We start from the raw sequence: 16,710 nt of genomic DNA on the forward strand, positions 1-16,710 counted from the left end.
AAGAGAAAAGCCAGCTGCACAGGTAAATACAGTATCACATTAATGTAGTAATGTATAAATAGTTATATTTCACAGTCCTCAGTGAAGACTCTGTCTACAGGTAGTACATCCTTCATGCATCAATCTGTTGAGGGCTGGGTCCTCCAGAACCCAAAGATTCAGTTCTTCGAGCCTACCTTCCTTTGTTCCAAGTTCATAGAGGCTTTGCATAGCCAGTGCCATTTCAGCTCACAGCAAAACCAGACGTGGTGTTGAACACTATTGATATCTTCTACCACAGGGGAAACATTTCCACAGCATCCTCTCCTGCTCCTCAGCTCTCAGGAACCAGTACGCAGTTCACAAGGCATATCAGCACAGAATTTTCCCTTTTTTTCCACCTGGGATACAAGAGTTGCACCCCATGCTGGAAGCTATTTCTCTAGGAGGGTGTGCCCACACACCAAGCACAGCAGCATAGCCCATGTAAAATAAATGTTTTAGGCTCTACACTGCTCCCTTTCCTTTTTCTCCTCTTCTTCCCTGGATGCTAATAAAATACTCTCTCTGTTGGGGTTACTTCCCTTCACAACTGTTGGCTGCTCTTCCAGCTCTCAGCCCCCAGGCTTAGGTTCAGTTGCTTACTCAATGGGGAATGGCATTTGTCAATTCTAATGCTTGGTGTTAAACTGCACAGCTTAAAACCAGTTATAACCTTGAGCAAAATTATTTAATCACAGGATTTAGCAGATTACAGGTTGAGAACACTATATAAACATCAGGCTGGGTTTTCAGGCTAAGCACTTGGAGGCAAGGCAGAGAGAAGGCAATGCCTTTCCACTATCTTTCCACCTATCGCCCATGTTGTTAATGGCAGCAAATAATAGCCACAGGGGTTACTATCATTTCCTCCACCTGGCAACAGTGTCACAGGCTGTTCCTCTGTCAGCAATTGCCAGAGGGAAGTGTTCTCTAGAAAAACCTCCACCTACTTTTGAGATGTCTTCTTGCACATCTCCATACTAAATATACTGGGAAGTGGTGTGAATAGTCAGCTGCGTGTTCAAGACAGGCTTAAAACCTGTTCCTGAAATTTTGTTGTTCAGGACTAGGCCACTGAGTAACTCTTTCTGCTCTTTGCTCTCCATCATCAGTGAAGTCCTAATACTGTTGTTAAGTGTTATAGTGACCCAGGGGAACTGCCTGACTATTTACTCAGATTAATCTCCTGATTTTTCAGCCAGCTAATTGGTTTCCATCATATTTTCTCTTCTGGATTCTATGCTGGCTTTTTTCTGATTGCTTCCATCACCTTCATTTCTTTCACATATCGCTTGTGAAAATAAGTTAATCTAGCAGCAGCCTTGTACTAGTCAAACTGCAATTTCCTTATTTCTTAAAATACTCAGTTTCCTTGTGGCTAAATCCAACCAACCCTTTTGCCGTTCTTCATCTCATCAAACATTGAATTTACAGAGGTTTTCATGATGGCCATCACAATGGAAGGCCTGATAGACAAATTTCCCTGGGAAAAACATTTGGGGTTACATCACACAAATCTGCAAGAACCTGTGTCCACCAGTTCCTCAGTTGTCAGACACCCAATCTCAAGGTGAGCCAATATCAGTTTTTCTCTTTTCTCCAGAGGGGTTTAAACCCAAAAATACATTGTAGAGTGTCCTAAAGTTCAGGCTGGCTTGGTAAAGTCTCTGCTCAGCAAAGAGCTTCCAGCAAACTGTCATGACAGGGGCACCAAACCCCCAGGAATTATTCCATCTTTGTCTGACAGCAGAAGACAAGGGCAATGGCTCAAATTCAGATGGATGATGTATGTTACAAGCAATCCCTGAATACAGGACTACTGTACTTAGCATTTTATTGTAGGCCAGTAAAGCAAATGTTATTCTATTTTAGCATTCAATACATTTTGTCCTCAGCTGCTATCAGAAAAAGTCCAAGTGCCTTATACTAGTTTGTGGTTTTTAGTGTTCATTGCAGAGATACACAGATTTGCTGTAGCTAGTGCTGAGAAGAGCCCTGTGGGATGGCACTGTTCACATTGTCACAAGATAAGTAAAATATCCAGCCCAACCATACAGAGAGAATATATGTCAGATCAAATTAGAATGTGGTCTTTCTGCAGTGTCAACTGCACATGCAAGCCGCAGAATCCAGGGATGGGGTGTTTTGAGCATGCTCCCACTGCATGGCCCACCTTGTAGCTGGTGACTGCATAGGCATCTTTGGAGACTCTGATAGTCTGCAGCTTTTGCAAGGAAGAGAAAAAAAAGGCTAATCGTGTTCTCCTGTATGCTGTGCACTTGTAAAAGGCTTGAGGCAGTCTGACCCTAAATATTGATGATTCAAGTTAAAATTGTCTCCAGATGACAAGAAGCATTCATTTTTTCCCCATTATCCCCAATACACAAATTTTTTCAAAACTAGATTATCTCCTAAAATCAAAAGCTCTAATTAATTCTACCATTTTATCTGCAACGGGCACTGTTAACATCTCATATCATGCTCCAATAAATTTGCCCACAGAGATTAACAACATCTGAGGGGGGAAAGAAAAGGAAAGAAAAAAAGGAGGGAAAGAAAGCTTTTTCAGTTGAAGACCAGGAACTACTCTTCTAATTATCCCAGATACCGACTGGCATTAGCATGGCTATACTGCTTCTGGGAGCAAATTAGTGTCTACGTGGATCTCTGCTGCATCACCTCCAAGCTGCAGAGCTAGGCTGGGTGTACCTAACACAGTGCTGCATGTGTCCTGCAGGGAAAATCCCGCTGTAAAATAGAGCATCTCTGCTCCTTATCAAGCTAAAGTAGAGAGAAGCTAAAGTAGAGAGAAGCTAAAGTAGAGAGAAGCCTTTGCTAAGGAACAGTTACTGCCAAAGGTTGTTCAACTGGGTCAGGACAATATAAGCCCTTCCTTGCTCAAGAATGTAACCAGGCAAGGACCTTGAAGTAGGAATATACTGACAAAAAAGAGCTTTGTGAAGGAGCCATGTGGGATATCAGATTGTTAAAAGTATCAGCAACTCTATTGCGTTCAGTCTGTTTATAGAGAACTGGAGACTAACACTTTTTGAACAGGGTCTAATTTTGTTCCAAAGAAGTGGTAGGAACCCACTGGAGAGACAGCAAACACAGGTGAAGAAATAGGCATCTGCTGTAAATTCATGTTTGTGCTCCATGTGAAGGAAATGGGAGCTTGCAACACTGCTGATTTGTGTTGGACCAAGTGATTTGCATAAAGGATGGGACCAGAAATATGAATCAAAACCATACTCTTTTTTTCCTTAAACAATGGCAAAGTTTGTATCTAATAATTCAAGTTCTATGTATGTTGTTCCATGCTTTCTGATTCCAACAGGGACTTTGAAATGGAAATGCCAAACTCGGTATGCAGGGCATGATGGATCACCATGTATGCATAGGAATAAAAGGGTTGTCATTGGAAGTAATTTTGCGTTGAATTACACAATGTGTAATCCAATTGAAATCAGCAGAACGGCACAAGGTGTAATGTAGTGTGCAAAACGTGATCCATTGCATGCAATTCTAACAACAGGGATACCGCACCACTCATCTAAGTAATGTGTTAAAACTGAATTTGTGAAAGGTAGGGGGAGAAGAATTGTGAAGAATGAATGCATTTTATAATTGGGAAAATACTTTTTCAGAGAGTGACTGAATATATATTTAAGGCTAATTTATTACAGTTGGAAAATGTTTGCCTCGTAATAGTGCTGTCAGATCCTCAAAATTTGGCAAGTTCCCTCTCTGGCATAAGGTGGGACCAGCCAAGCCTCTCAGCCTGGGAGAGCTCAGTATCCATTTTCCCCATTGACATGTGTCACACTATCTAATAGTGTTCCTAAATGAACTCCATCATCATCAGTAAATCTTTTTCTCGTGCCCTCGACCAACAGTGTTTCCCCAGGAAAAGTAGCAGGTCTCACACTGGCATCCCTTGGCACAGTGCCCTCTGTTGCCTGCAGGAAAGACAAAAAAAAGGGAAAAATAACTAATTCCCATGCTGTACCTTTGCTTAAACAGCAGAGAAGGTGGTAAGTCTTGCAGGAGTGGAGCAGGGCGCAAGAAATTGTGAGTGCCATGGGTGCGATGCGGTGTTTTTTAGGGGTTGGGGCGGGCACAGAACAATCTGCCCTGCTCAGGCTCAGGAGCAGCCCCTTTGTCAGTGTCCTGTCAAAGCTGACAAGTGAGTTTATTCAAGGCTTGCAGTATAAACATAAGACGCAGTTATCTGATTTCCTCATTACCTATGGTGTCTGCTGAGGATAAGGAGAACGACATATGATACCTTTAAAACATTTTTTTAAAAATTGGGAAGTCACCTGGTGTCGGTAGTGTTTAACAAGCTGTGTTTTCAGGATAAAGTCTACTGTCCTGTCACTGGCTTAATGCTCTTCACGATCAGGGTGCCATTAACATGTAATTTTTCATTGAATACTGCTTAGTATTCCTGAAAATTTCATGAATATTCATGAAAAGCTCTGTGTAAACATCTCTACCACTTTTCCATATATTTGATAATCTGAAATAAAGTTGCAATCCCCGGGAATCTTATTTTAGATCTGCAAAGAAAATACTTATCTATACATATAATATCGAAAATAATGTTAGATACGTATGTCTCAAATGGGCATGAGCTGGGGTAAAAGTGACCAATAACTTGGGTCAGTAATGATAATTAAGAACCGAAACTAAAAGTGTAGCTTCTGGTTTCTTTGCCTTGAAAAAATCAGAATGGAAACTTAACATTGTTTTCTGGATTACATATTAATTCACTATGTTCTATAAGACTGTAGTTTTATTTTTAACATCTTCGTAACGTTTGGATATGAGTAACTCTAGCAACACTAAATTTTGGAATAAAACCTCAAATTTTTTCTTGTGAAAGTTTCAAATTTTCCTATATAATTTTCCACTTTTAAATCATTGCGTATATGAAATAAGAACTTATAAATTCACTCGAAACCCATTCAGTTTTTCACTGTGCAGGAACTCTTACTATTTATGCAGTTTTCATTGATGATTTTTCTTTATTTCTGCATTCTGTGAGATTTGTTTTAAGGTAAAAGGCTTCTTTTTCCTCTCATTCTTTAATTCTTTTGAATGATTTTTTTTAGGGCTCTTTATAGATTTTTTTCAAAGTACAGTGTAAAATCAAAGGCTCAAATAAGCAACTTGTAGATATCAAACTTTATCAGTGTAGGTGCTGAATCATGAAAACAGGTGGGTGGAAGGGCTAGTTACATAACCCATCATAACTTAAGGAAGGTTAAGTGAAGTAGTTGGAGATGCAGGAATTGGGACCCTTGTCTTCCCTTCCTACTAATCCCAAGTCTTGGTTCTTCCTGGCCGAGTTGAGGTGGTCACTTTTCTTTGAGGATATTCAAGTGTGACCCCAGGACACTGCTTTGGCTCTCATAAAGGAATGGGGAAATATGTTATCACAGAGCCTTCAGTCTGGGCTGCCCAAAGGGCTGTATCTGCTAAGTAAAATGAAAAGTATCCCCAGGGAAATAAGTCCAGTTCTGTTGAATGGAGACAGTGAGTATTTGCTGTGATGTTCCCTAATAGGAATTGCCGCTGAAATCAATGCTTTAAGTCAGGTGTGGGAAAGGAGGACTACTCTTTTCCATTCCCAGCTGCATCACTATGTTTCAAAAGCACTTTGGGTCAAAATGCAGTCTCAGGCTGGGATTTCATCTTTCCAAAATGTCTCTGTCTTATTCTATCTGGTACAAAAGGCTTCTGTGGGCTGCCTTAGTAAGGTCCAATAACGTTCTCCCAAGTCATTGGTAGACACATATTGACCATGGTGCTGTCTGAAAAGGCACTTGTTTCTTATCAGGGCAAGTTTGTGCACACCATAATCTGCATATTGTCTTCTAAAGAAAGATGGTTCATGCCAATTTTTTTTCCTTTTATCCTGAAGACCCAGCATCACTCTGAAAATAAACACCAACAATTGTTTATCCAAGCTTTTAGTGGTCAGTCATCTGGCTGTTGATAATTCCTTAATTTTTACATTGGTTGGGAGTTACTTAACAAATTCAACAGAGTTTTTTCTATTCTTTCATTAAACTAAAAACCTAGATCGGTAATACAACATAAATGGAATAATTGCCTGTTATCCAAATTCCATGCTATACCTTTCATGTGTAATTGACAAGGACTACCTGATCTCTTTGTGGAGTAGAGGACAACGTAGAAATTCAGCTTAGTCATGCCTTTCCTGTGTGGTATTCTCAGGACATAGACTACATAATTGACTACAGACATCTTATCTTAAAAGCCGTCTTTTAAGTTTCATCCAGTCCTAGTAATTCGTGTACAGTCCCATGGGCTGCATCCAAGGATTATGCTAATTTTATTAGCAACTCCTCTTGCTTTAATTAAACCGTAGAAATTCCCATCTGGTCACTCTTGTGCCAACACCCTTCTTTCCATTTTTATTTTAATGTATAGATAATCTGTGATTTTGCATTTCAATTCTGATTTCCTGAATTATCCATCATGTTTTCCACATGAAATAACACAATTTTGAGGGGAGAGCAGGACTTCAAATTGAGTTAATGGGTTTGAGGCAACCTCTGGATCAAAGCAAAGACCCAAGTTTCTAAAGTTGGCCAGGTCTTTTTTTGGGAGCAGGTAGTCAAAGTTACTTGCTCTGTTGAAAGCATCAAGCTATATGGTGCTGTTCAAAATACCTACAAGCAAGCTCTGTATTAACATTTACTGTGTTTATACCACAAAGCAGACTGATGTGAATTCCTTAGTGGACTGTTAATTTACATGTTATATGCTTTCAAATATTTCTGAAAGCAAATGTGAAATGATTGGTAATCTGTTCACATGCTCACAAAATGTTATTAGCAAAATGCCTCGGGCAGTGTGTTACGTTGACTAAAATTGATGATTTTGTATTTTAAAACTAAAGCAACTCCCACTTCCCCTGAGAAATTTTAGGACCTGCCCAGAGCCCAGACCTCCTGGTCACACCGCTTGTCAAGGTGCGTGTGTTGAGCTGAGGGGGAAAAAGACCAAGAACCCCACAAACAGCAACATCCCCCGCCCAGAGCCGTGACCTAAGGTTCGTGTGATTCAGCTCTTCTGAACACCTCAATAAAAGTCTTCTGTGGAGTCCTGCAGTTTAAAATAGCTTGTTATCTATAAAATCACCATGAGGAGGTGATTCTGGTGTTCACCACTTGTTCTGCTTATGTAAGTTTTAAAGAGTGTATGTTGCTCTGAGGAAATCAAGCCTGGTGGTTCTTTTTCCTTCTGCATAACTGTCTGTTGCCAGCTGTGTGTGGTTCTGACAGAGCCAAAGCCCTGGACAAAATATCTCATACTCCTCAAAGTGTTGAGGTTGTTCTTTTTTTTAAAGAGGACCAGAGAGCAAGCTCTGGTCTAATCTTATTTGTCAATGTATCTCTTTTTTTGAATAATGGTTTCCATGCCTTGCAGACTCAAATAAAACATGACACTTCCTCCTAAATGCCAATTATTCTGTCCAGAAGAGTTGCCCAAAAGTCTACTCCACAAAGTTTCACACCAGACTCACATGGGACATTAAAATTCAATAAAAGCTGTTGTGATAATAAGATTGTGCAAAAAGCCTATGCAAGAGCTGAATATTGTTTGCATGGGCGCAACATACGCTCCAGCAATTTACATTTACATCTATGAAATAATTGAATAAAGAAATGCATCATCATTTTCTTTTTTTAGTACGTAGGTGAATTATTTTACCAGCATGTGAAGGGGTGTTCATATAACATCATGGTGCTTTGTGCTAGAGAAAAACAATTACAGTGAATAAGGTAGAATAGCTCCGTTATTGCAGTACATAAGACTTTGATTACATACTGCCAAGATTCATACCAGCCTAGTAGTTGTTGACAGATAAAGTAACAAAAATGAAACTCATTTATTTTTTCTTTATTGAGACCTCAAGGTAAAGCAAATTTTCAGTTCTTGTACTTACTACATTGAAGGAACAGAGACTGACAGTCAAAATGTGCCAGTCCAGAAATATAAATTAAACCTAGTTTCATATCAAAGTTTCATTTAGTCTCTGAAAAGGAGCTGCTGCTTGGATTATTTTTGATCCTAAAACAAATACACTGTAGACAACAGTAGTGTATCTTGGATGAATTAACCCCCTCATACATTCAGCTTTTATGTATTTCCCAGGATATATATCCATGTCTATTCAAGCAATTAAAAAATTTGTTTTGGACTTAATTATTTTACTTTTTTTCCCCTGTTTAATAATAATTTACTGTGTTTGAAATCCAAATGAACATGTGGATGGTTTTAATAGAGTGCAGCACTTTTGCTGAAGAAAAGGCATATTTTGAGGAAAGTCTGCCCTCCCTCCTTTTGTACAGGAAATTCTTCTGGCTTTTACCATGAGTTCTTCTAGGCAGCTAGATACTGTATTATGTCATGATAATTCTAACAAACAATTTTTTTAGTAAATTTGTTTATTTTCTAAAGAGCAGATAAAAGTAGCTGCTAAAATAGCCAAGTACTAAAATGAGTGGGTCTATCCCATCAAAATCTTGGATTAGTTACCTAGTCCAACTGAACATAATTGCTGTTCAGATTAATGAGGCAGTATCCTAGTATCTCCTCTGTAATTAAACACTTCTCTGGTTCGATACAGTATTAAAGATGCACCAGACGTTGAAACCTCAGTGGTGAAATTTAAAACTGTTGAAATTGGAGAGGTCAGCTGTGAAACACAAATTCCTTTGCAGTATGGAAAATTCACTTGTATGGTGTGTTTCAAGAATAATTTGGCTTATATTGGGGATGCTGTATTTTTAAAAAATTTTCTTACCTTTCCACCATCTGAATTTGAGAGTTTTTTCTCATTAGTTCCTGAGAAAAAGTAACATAAAGTCCACTTGTTTTCAGAATTACCTTTTCTGACCTTTCACAAGATGATAATTGCAGTACCAGTAGGCTTAGAGGACTTGTTAAAAAAATTAAGCTTGTAAAGTAGCAAAAAATGCCCCTTTGCTTGCTGGTGTCGATTTCAAAATTAACATTTTAGTTCATGTGCTTCTAATAATCGCTGACCCTTACTTCATGTGCTTTCCACAGGAAATGAATACAGCAGAAATTACTTTGACCCGTTGATGGATGAGGAAATAAACCCAAGGCAGTGTGGGATGGAGGTCAGTGAAGAAGGTGAGGCAGAATTAAGTATGTAATTTTGGTGTCAGAATATTCTTTTCCATTCATGAAAATGAGGTGTCAGAGATCACATATGCAGTTCTATTTAAATATTGAGGTTTACAATTTAAATTCTAAGCCTTAACTGCTCTGAATACGATAGGCAGTATAGACTTTGATCAAGGACAGTGAGTTAATGGGTGGGTAAAAATGAGGCTGTGCCGTATTCACTCTGCTACTGTAGCAAAATGAAGCACGCTCCAAGAGCATTGTCTACACCATGTTCTTTTTAATTAATGAAGTTACTCCAGAACTGAGTGCTAAGCTGTAGCTTTTTCACAATCCTGCTCCCAAAGTCCTCCTTGGAGAGCAATTTTGTTATGGAGTTGAATATGTGTTTGCCTAACAGAAGGAAACCCCAGAGTGTGTAAAAGTGCACGAGGAGTTTTTTTTGGTTTTCTTTTTGCCAGTTTAGCTGAGATATTTAGCTTTGCTCTCTGTGGGCGATAGCAGCTAGTGGAAGGGTGTGACTGCAGAGCTGGAAGAACAGAAGTTATGCATAGGTATGAGAGAGATTAACCAGGAGGTATTGTCTAGCAAGGAAATTCTCCTCTGCTGTCATGGCTTTTAGATAAAAAAGGGTGGGAACGGGCCTGCCTGAATTTGCATGGACTTAAGTAAGGACATCATCATGGTAATGAAGTGCTTAGCTATGCGCTGAATGCTTTGGCCCGGCTCCTGTTGTTAAGCACTAATAAGCTGATGGCACGCAAGAGCCAGCTCTCCTGTGTTACCTGGCTAGCCCTTTGCTTTTCTAAAGCCTGTGCTTATTTGTACTGCAGAGACTTTATAGATGCACAGCTGTAGTCAGATCTAAAAAAAGTTATCTACTGTAAAGGGTCTCAAAGTTGTTCGCTTCTGAAAGTCATGTTGAGACAAAAACTTGTGTGACTAAAAAAAGCAGGCTCTATTGCATATCACTAACTTGAATTTCTATGTTCTGGTGGAAAAAAAGCAGGGTTGAATTACATCTAATCACAATAATTTCCCCATTCACTGTGTGGGAGACCAGTGTAATACCTTGGAAGTTGACTTATGGCTCAGAGTTTTAAAGGGAAGATTTTTTTTCCTGTTGGTCCTGCCTTGGTTCATCTTATGAAAAATCTTTATGAGTCATGATCTGCTTCATAATCAGAGAATGAAAAGCAGATTAGATTAATGTATCTGTGCATGTATGCCTAAAATCGTGTACGGGCAGAGTGGTGACGTAAGGGATATAGGGAAATACAGTTCTCATTGGGAGGAAACGTTCTCTTGACTGCGTTGAAGAGGCTGAGCAATAAACGTAACCGTAAATGCTGATTTTGTATTGTGTGGTGGGGCTTTTATATAGTTATTTATTTTGGAATTTGGAACAGGCTCTTAGTCCATAGACTTCCAGGGTTTGGAGTGGAGAGGTGGTTTTAGTCAATTGCATATCATGCTAAGCCTGAGATCCATGTATGAAGAGCTGTCTTTTGGTGGTCCTCCTTTTTCTCCCCGGCAAAAATGTGACTCAAAGGTTGAGATAACATTTGTTTATTAAAAGTCAATTAGTAACAGTACCAGCCTCAGGCTGTCTGTGTGGACCTCTGTAGAGCAGTTATAACACTATATTTGCCAACACCTCTGCCAAGAGCAAATCTTCTACCTTGGAGATATTCAAAAGGTGCCTGGACACGGTCCTGGGCTACTTGGCTCTGTTTGAGCAGGGAGAACTGGGCTAGCTGGACTCCAGAGGTGCCTTCCTACCTTAACCAGTCTGATTTGTCAATACTTACAAACCAGGCTTTCTGTCTGGCTTCTTTTTCCTTGCAGAAGTGTTAAATTAGTGGAAGTACATTTGTATGTAGTGGATGAAAAAAGACAGTCAGAACTAAAGCTTCGTCCTGCATGGTAATCCCCTGATTGGAAACCATACTGGTTTACCTCCTTTTTTCAGAGTGGCTTGTCACAAGCAAGAGTCAAAACCAGAAAATCATGAAGAAATCAGGGCACACTTTGAAGTTGCACTCTTCTTAGAACTTCAGAAAGCCAGGCTCAATGCCCAAAGAGAATAGCTGGTGAAAAGCATATCTTCAGCCACTAACTATTCTTTAATGGGTTATTCTGTGAAAATGAAGATATTGGCAATTATCTTTTCTATATTTGATAAATTAGATTTGTTCTAGAAATTTGTATGAGTTCATAATGACCTGAGAGCAAACAACATCCCACTATGGATTTGCTTGCCCCCCTTGCCAAGGGAACATTTCAATGTTGCAGGCTAAAACAAACATAAAAGATTCTGTACTTTCAGAAGAGGTTTACAGAAGCCACTGCCTTCTTTGAATGCCCAGTGTAACTGAAAAACTTGGCTCTGAAATTTCATGGTAAAAAAGGTTTATTCTTTGAGATTCTATTGAGCACTTAAAAAGAGACACCCAAGCTTGCATGTAGCTGTACTTAATCCACCTGCCTTATATGCATTTCTTTGGTCTTCTATCTGCCTGTCTCCAGTGACAACTTGGAGAAGTCAGGGTATGAGAGATCTGGAGAGAAAATGGTCCCAGTTGCTCATTTCTCCTTTGAATATAGAACCTTTAAGCAAATTTTTTTTTAGGTCTTATGGAAAAAGGTAAGCATGCATATCCTTTGCTGCTTTTTAAAATCTGCAGATATTACTAAAAATTTGAATGACTAACCAGCCACAAATTCAAAATACATAGAGTGTTGTAATTACTACTCATACTAGATAATGTGTTATTATTATGGACAGCAAGGTAAAATTTCTAATGAAGATCCAAAATCACGTTAGAATAAATTAGATATTTTGATTCTCGAGTCCAATAGAATTCATCTGGTAATTTGAACATCAACAGTTGTTTCAGCTGCTCTTTTAGCAGAATTAATAAACCAGTTTCAGTCCAGATCAACATATAATATTGCCCACAATTTAAAAGTATAAATTTTTTATTTTAAATTGTCTTGTATTGAACTGTAATTTCATTCTGAGCTGTGAAACTAGCCCTGTAAAAACTCTCTTCAAGTGTCAAAGGATTCCTGACTTTTGTATTTTTATATCTTTACTTTTCATTTAAAACAGTATTTCCTGAAATACTGCTGGAAGAAACTGTAGTCGTTTCACTGTTGTTTTTTTAAGATCCTGTGAAATTTGATGAGAGAATCCTGTACGCTAAACTGATGAAGCTTCTAGATGAAGAAAACAAGATGCTGGACTTCCAAGGTAAATAACAAAGTCAATTGCATAAAGAAAAATAAAACTCTTTTGAGTCTGCATGTGGGGAGGAGAGTGGGTAATCCATCTCCTTGAACTCAGAAGTCAAAGGGATGATGATTTTAATGCAAGTCTGTAAGGTCTTTTTATCCAAATGTTTTTGTTTTGCATCATGTTTATGTGGTTTAAGTGTAACTTAAGTGGCATGCTTTCTGTAGATTGTTTCACTGCATGTTGAATTCCACATTTATGAAAGAAGATTGGAAATATCATTGCTTATGTGCTCAAATCTAGAAATTGAAATCCTTATTTAAGCTGATTGTCATAGGTTAGCAAGCATAGTCCCGGAAGGGATGTCCTTGCTAAGGGGTGCTTACAGTTTCCTCTGGGAACTGATAGAACCTATCAGCTGGCCAGTTTGAATATGGACAATTCTCTAAGCCACTTAAAGTTGTGACCACCTCTGTGATCCACATTTAAGAATAGGCAAACTCCCCCTCCAAGCTCTCTCTCGTTTCCAGCACTGGGACAGGTGGCTGCAGGGCCCGAGCAGGGGCCGGGCCGGGATGAACCCCCCCGGCAGGGCTGTGGGCAGCCAGAGCAGCTCGGCTCCCCCCCCCCCCCCCCCCCCCCCCATTAACCCTTTTTATTGCTGTGAAGAGCTGAAAACCTGAGGGAAGAGAGAGAGGAGATGCTTAAAGCTGAAATTCTGTTGTGAAGCTATGATATATCAGAGTATCCTGTTGTAATTTCATGAAGATATGGGGGGTGGAGTGTTCAACTCGTGAGCAGAAGCACCTGCGCTGAGATAGGCAGATGCTGACGCAGCTGTAATTTCATGAGAAGTTTGGACAGGGGGAGATGAACCAGATGAGGACTTTTGCTCCAAACGGGAAAGGAGAAAACCTCAGTCCCTAGAGATGAACCAGATGAGGACTTTTGCTCCAAATGGGAAAGGAGAAAACCTCAGTCCCTAGAGATGAACCAGATGAGGACTTTTGCTCCAAACGGGAAAGGAGAAAACCTCAGTCCCTAGAGATGAACCAGATGAGGACTTTTGCTCCAAATGGGAAAGGAGAAAACCTCAGTTCCTAGAGATGCTCCCAGAGATAGTCCTAACGATGAAGATAATGAAGACCCTTTGCTCCTAGGGAAGGAGAAGGGCCTCTGTTTTTGTTTCTGAACAGCTCAACCTTAAAATTGTACCCCAAAAAACTTCAAGAGTGGACCCTCGAAAGCAGTTGCGGGAAAAGCTGCAAGTCGGGGGAAAGGACTCACATGCGAGCAGAGAGACTCCTCTTCCTAAATGGACTGAACAATATTTGGAAGTGGGCGGCTGTCTCGTTGTGATAATGTTTTCATAGCATGAGCAAGAAGAGACTTCTCTTTCTAAATGGACAGAACAAGGTTATTATGGAAGTGGTAAACAGACTGAACATCTTAAGGGTTGTCTTTTTACATTGTCAGTGGGAGAAGGGAGGAAGGTGGGGGGAGGAGGAGAGTTCTGAAGGTGGTATAATTTTTTTCTTCTTTTAGGTCTGTTAATAAACTTCTTTATATTCTTTCAAGTTTGGTGCCTGCTTTGCATTTCTCCTAATTCTTATCTCACAGCAGATAAACAGTAATGAGTATTTTGGACCAAACCACTACACTGATAAACAGGTGGGCAATTTGTCGGATGCACAGGTCACGTGACACTGTTTCAGGTTATCTATGCAAGGATTTACACTAACAGATGAGTAAGAAAGTGTTTTCTGTGGCCTTGTTAGAAAATACAAAGTGATGTTCCATCTACAGTAAAAACAATGAAGTATAAGAGAAGAAATTTCTTCACCTCAAGCCAACAGCCTTAGTTTGGTTTCACTTATTTTTACAGGCATTACTTAAAATCTGGTTGATTCACAACATCTTTACCATAAAGCCTTTACACGAGGCCCACATCAGTTGCTCTCCTCTGGTTCATCTTAGAAGTGACGTTTGTACAAGGCCCAGCTCAGAGCTGCCCTTGTATTTTTTGCCTATCCACTCTCTCCTTTTCCAGATGTCTTTTGTGTCTGTATGAGGCTTCCTGTTGTATTTCAGCAGTACATGGGCCTACTCTGTGACAGAGAGCAGGCAGCTGCCTAGGGCGCTGGAGCTCCAGGACCTGCAACTTGTTTTATGACTATTTAGTTTATAAGTAACTTTGTTCTACAAGAAGCAAATGTTTTAATTTGCCTAGGATTGCAAAATCTCTTGAACTGGCGTTGGTCATATCAGTAACATCCTTGAAACCCATTTTATCTCATTTTAAATGCAAGGGGGAAAGAAGTGCAACTGTCACAACTAAATTCATGCAGATAGTTTAAGCAAAAACCTTTAACAAGTTATTAGCAAGATCTGAATTGTTCTATGTTAACGTAGAACTCCACATTGCTGAGAAAGATTATAGCAGTGCTGCAGGTTGATTGTTCCTTTTATCACTCAACAACATAGATGAAAATAAAGACATGTTTGGCTGTGAAGTCAACATTATTTGTGAAAGATTGACATGGGGTGTCTGTCTGTGGTACTTATGTAGTCCCTGTCTACCAATATTTATAGCATTTATTGTCAAATTGCACCTTGGAAGCAGCTGTTCTCCTTCCTTTGACTTTAGATGGGTCTTGGGCAACTGGCTTAGATGTCACCACTGCTTTTTGCATGGCTAAAGTTTGCACTATGTTTACTTGGCCACTGCTAAGCAAGGGAACCAGGGAGTGAAGGGGAAGCCTTCTCCATCTCCACTCTCCAGGGTGGTTATTCTCTTACTCAGCAAGGTGCCCTAAAACGTGTCACTCTATTAGAAATATAGTAGCATACCGAGTGTGCTCTGTGGATAGGGAACTCACGCTGAGGCTGCCAAGGTTGCTGAGCTCACTGCTCACTGATTCAATTCTGGGGCAAGCAAATGCATCAGCATATGTGTCACACACTCCATGTGCACATCAGAGCCCCTTGTGTAGGCATGAGGGCAGCAAATGGGGGACACACTGCAGGCCACTGCTGTTGTGTGTCTCAAGCTGTGCCTTGGTGCTTTTATTTCTTAAAAGTGTCATGATGGGTATCAGAGCTAGTCCTGTGACTGAAGCTGCACACCGTTCTAGCTGAATTTATTTCTTTTCTTTGCTTGGGTGAAGAAAATCCAGAAAAGAGAGATTTTCCTGGGGTGGTGAAGCTTGTGCAGTTTCAGCCTCTCCGTGCATATATGAGGGTGTATTTATTTCTGCCTGTGTTTTTCCCTCCCAGTGTTTCAACTCCTTGTTCACTTCCAAACCTTTTTTTTTAACAGGGAGCAAGTCTCACAGGTATGACTTCCCTACCAGTTTTATGGAAGCGGGCAGTTGAGCAGAGCAGACAATCATTATTAATGTCTTCACCGAGGGAAAAACTAATATGGAAGTTTGACCCTTATTAAGCATCAGAAAAACCATAGAAAACTAGGATTCATTTGGTTTCACTCTTACAGAACTGCTTTGTTTCTTCATTTGACCACTGAGGTGAAAAATCACGTAGTTATACAGTCCTAATTAATAGATGATCCCCAAAGGAAAGGAAAGAACATGGCTCAGAATTTATATAATTGTATATTTAAAGCATTTTGTCGCTGAGTAACCTGTTGGTCGCTCTTGTGGTATGTGTTATTTCATATTATATAAATATATTAAGGACAATTATATTAAGGGCAACTTAAAAGGCAACATTGGTTGTTTGTTTTTAAAGATATATGTTTTTTACTTTGCATTTTTGCCAATGTAAGATTGTGATCCATGCACATTTTAGATCATGATATGTGAGCACCATAAAAAATAACTTCTATTGTATTGTTCTTTGGCAAGAACCAAAAAACTGAAGTGCCAAGTTTTGCAGAATTTTAGTTGTCTGAAATTGGCACATGAACCTTTGGCACTGAACTTTTTAGATACAATTTGTACACAGTTTTCTAGAACCAGGTAGCCAAAATTATTTTTCCACGTGGACTTTGTTGCAGTTTTATGCATCCAAACCCATTCTGCTGCTGAACGTGCCCTTTAAATTATCATCTCAGCATATAACCTGCTGCTACCTGATGGACAAACACAGGAGTAAATGAAGTCACAAGCAGCCAAGATAAGACCAGAGAGATTGTTTTATTTACAGCCCAGCATCTGCAAATACAGCCTGTGCTGAAGTGATTTAAGCTACAAGGAAAGCATGACTCACAGGGTTAAGTACATCCAAGGCAATGAAAA

The 16,710-nt window shown here is 39.6% G+C and overlaps 1 protein-coding gene across 1 annotated transcript in view; it reads left to right on the top strand.

Annotated features, from left to right (window-relative positions):
* The window catches only part of LOC103624240, a 185,494-nt gene that overhangs the window by 8,968 nt on the left and 159,816 nt on the right, over positions 1-16,710 (top strand). The window contains exons 4-5 of the mRNA XM_017746911.1: positions 9,133-9,219; positions 12,386-12,469. Of these exons, the coding sequence (XP_017602400.1) occupies positions 9,133-9,219; positions 12,386-12,469 (171 nt within the window). The remainder of the gene's footprint in view (positions 1-9,132; positions 9,220-12,385; positions 12,470-16,710) is intronic.

This window comes from Corvus brachyrhynchos, unplaced genomic scaffold, assembly GCF_000691975.1.
Source record: "Corvus brachyrhynchos isolate BGI_N302 unplaced genomic scaffold, ASM69197v1 scaffold100, whole genome shotgun sequence".
NCBI lineage: Eukaryota > Metazoa > Chordata > Aves > Passeriformes > Corvidae > Corvus > Corvus brachyrhynchos.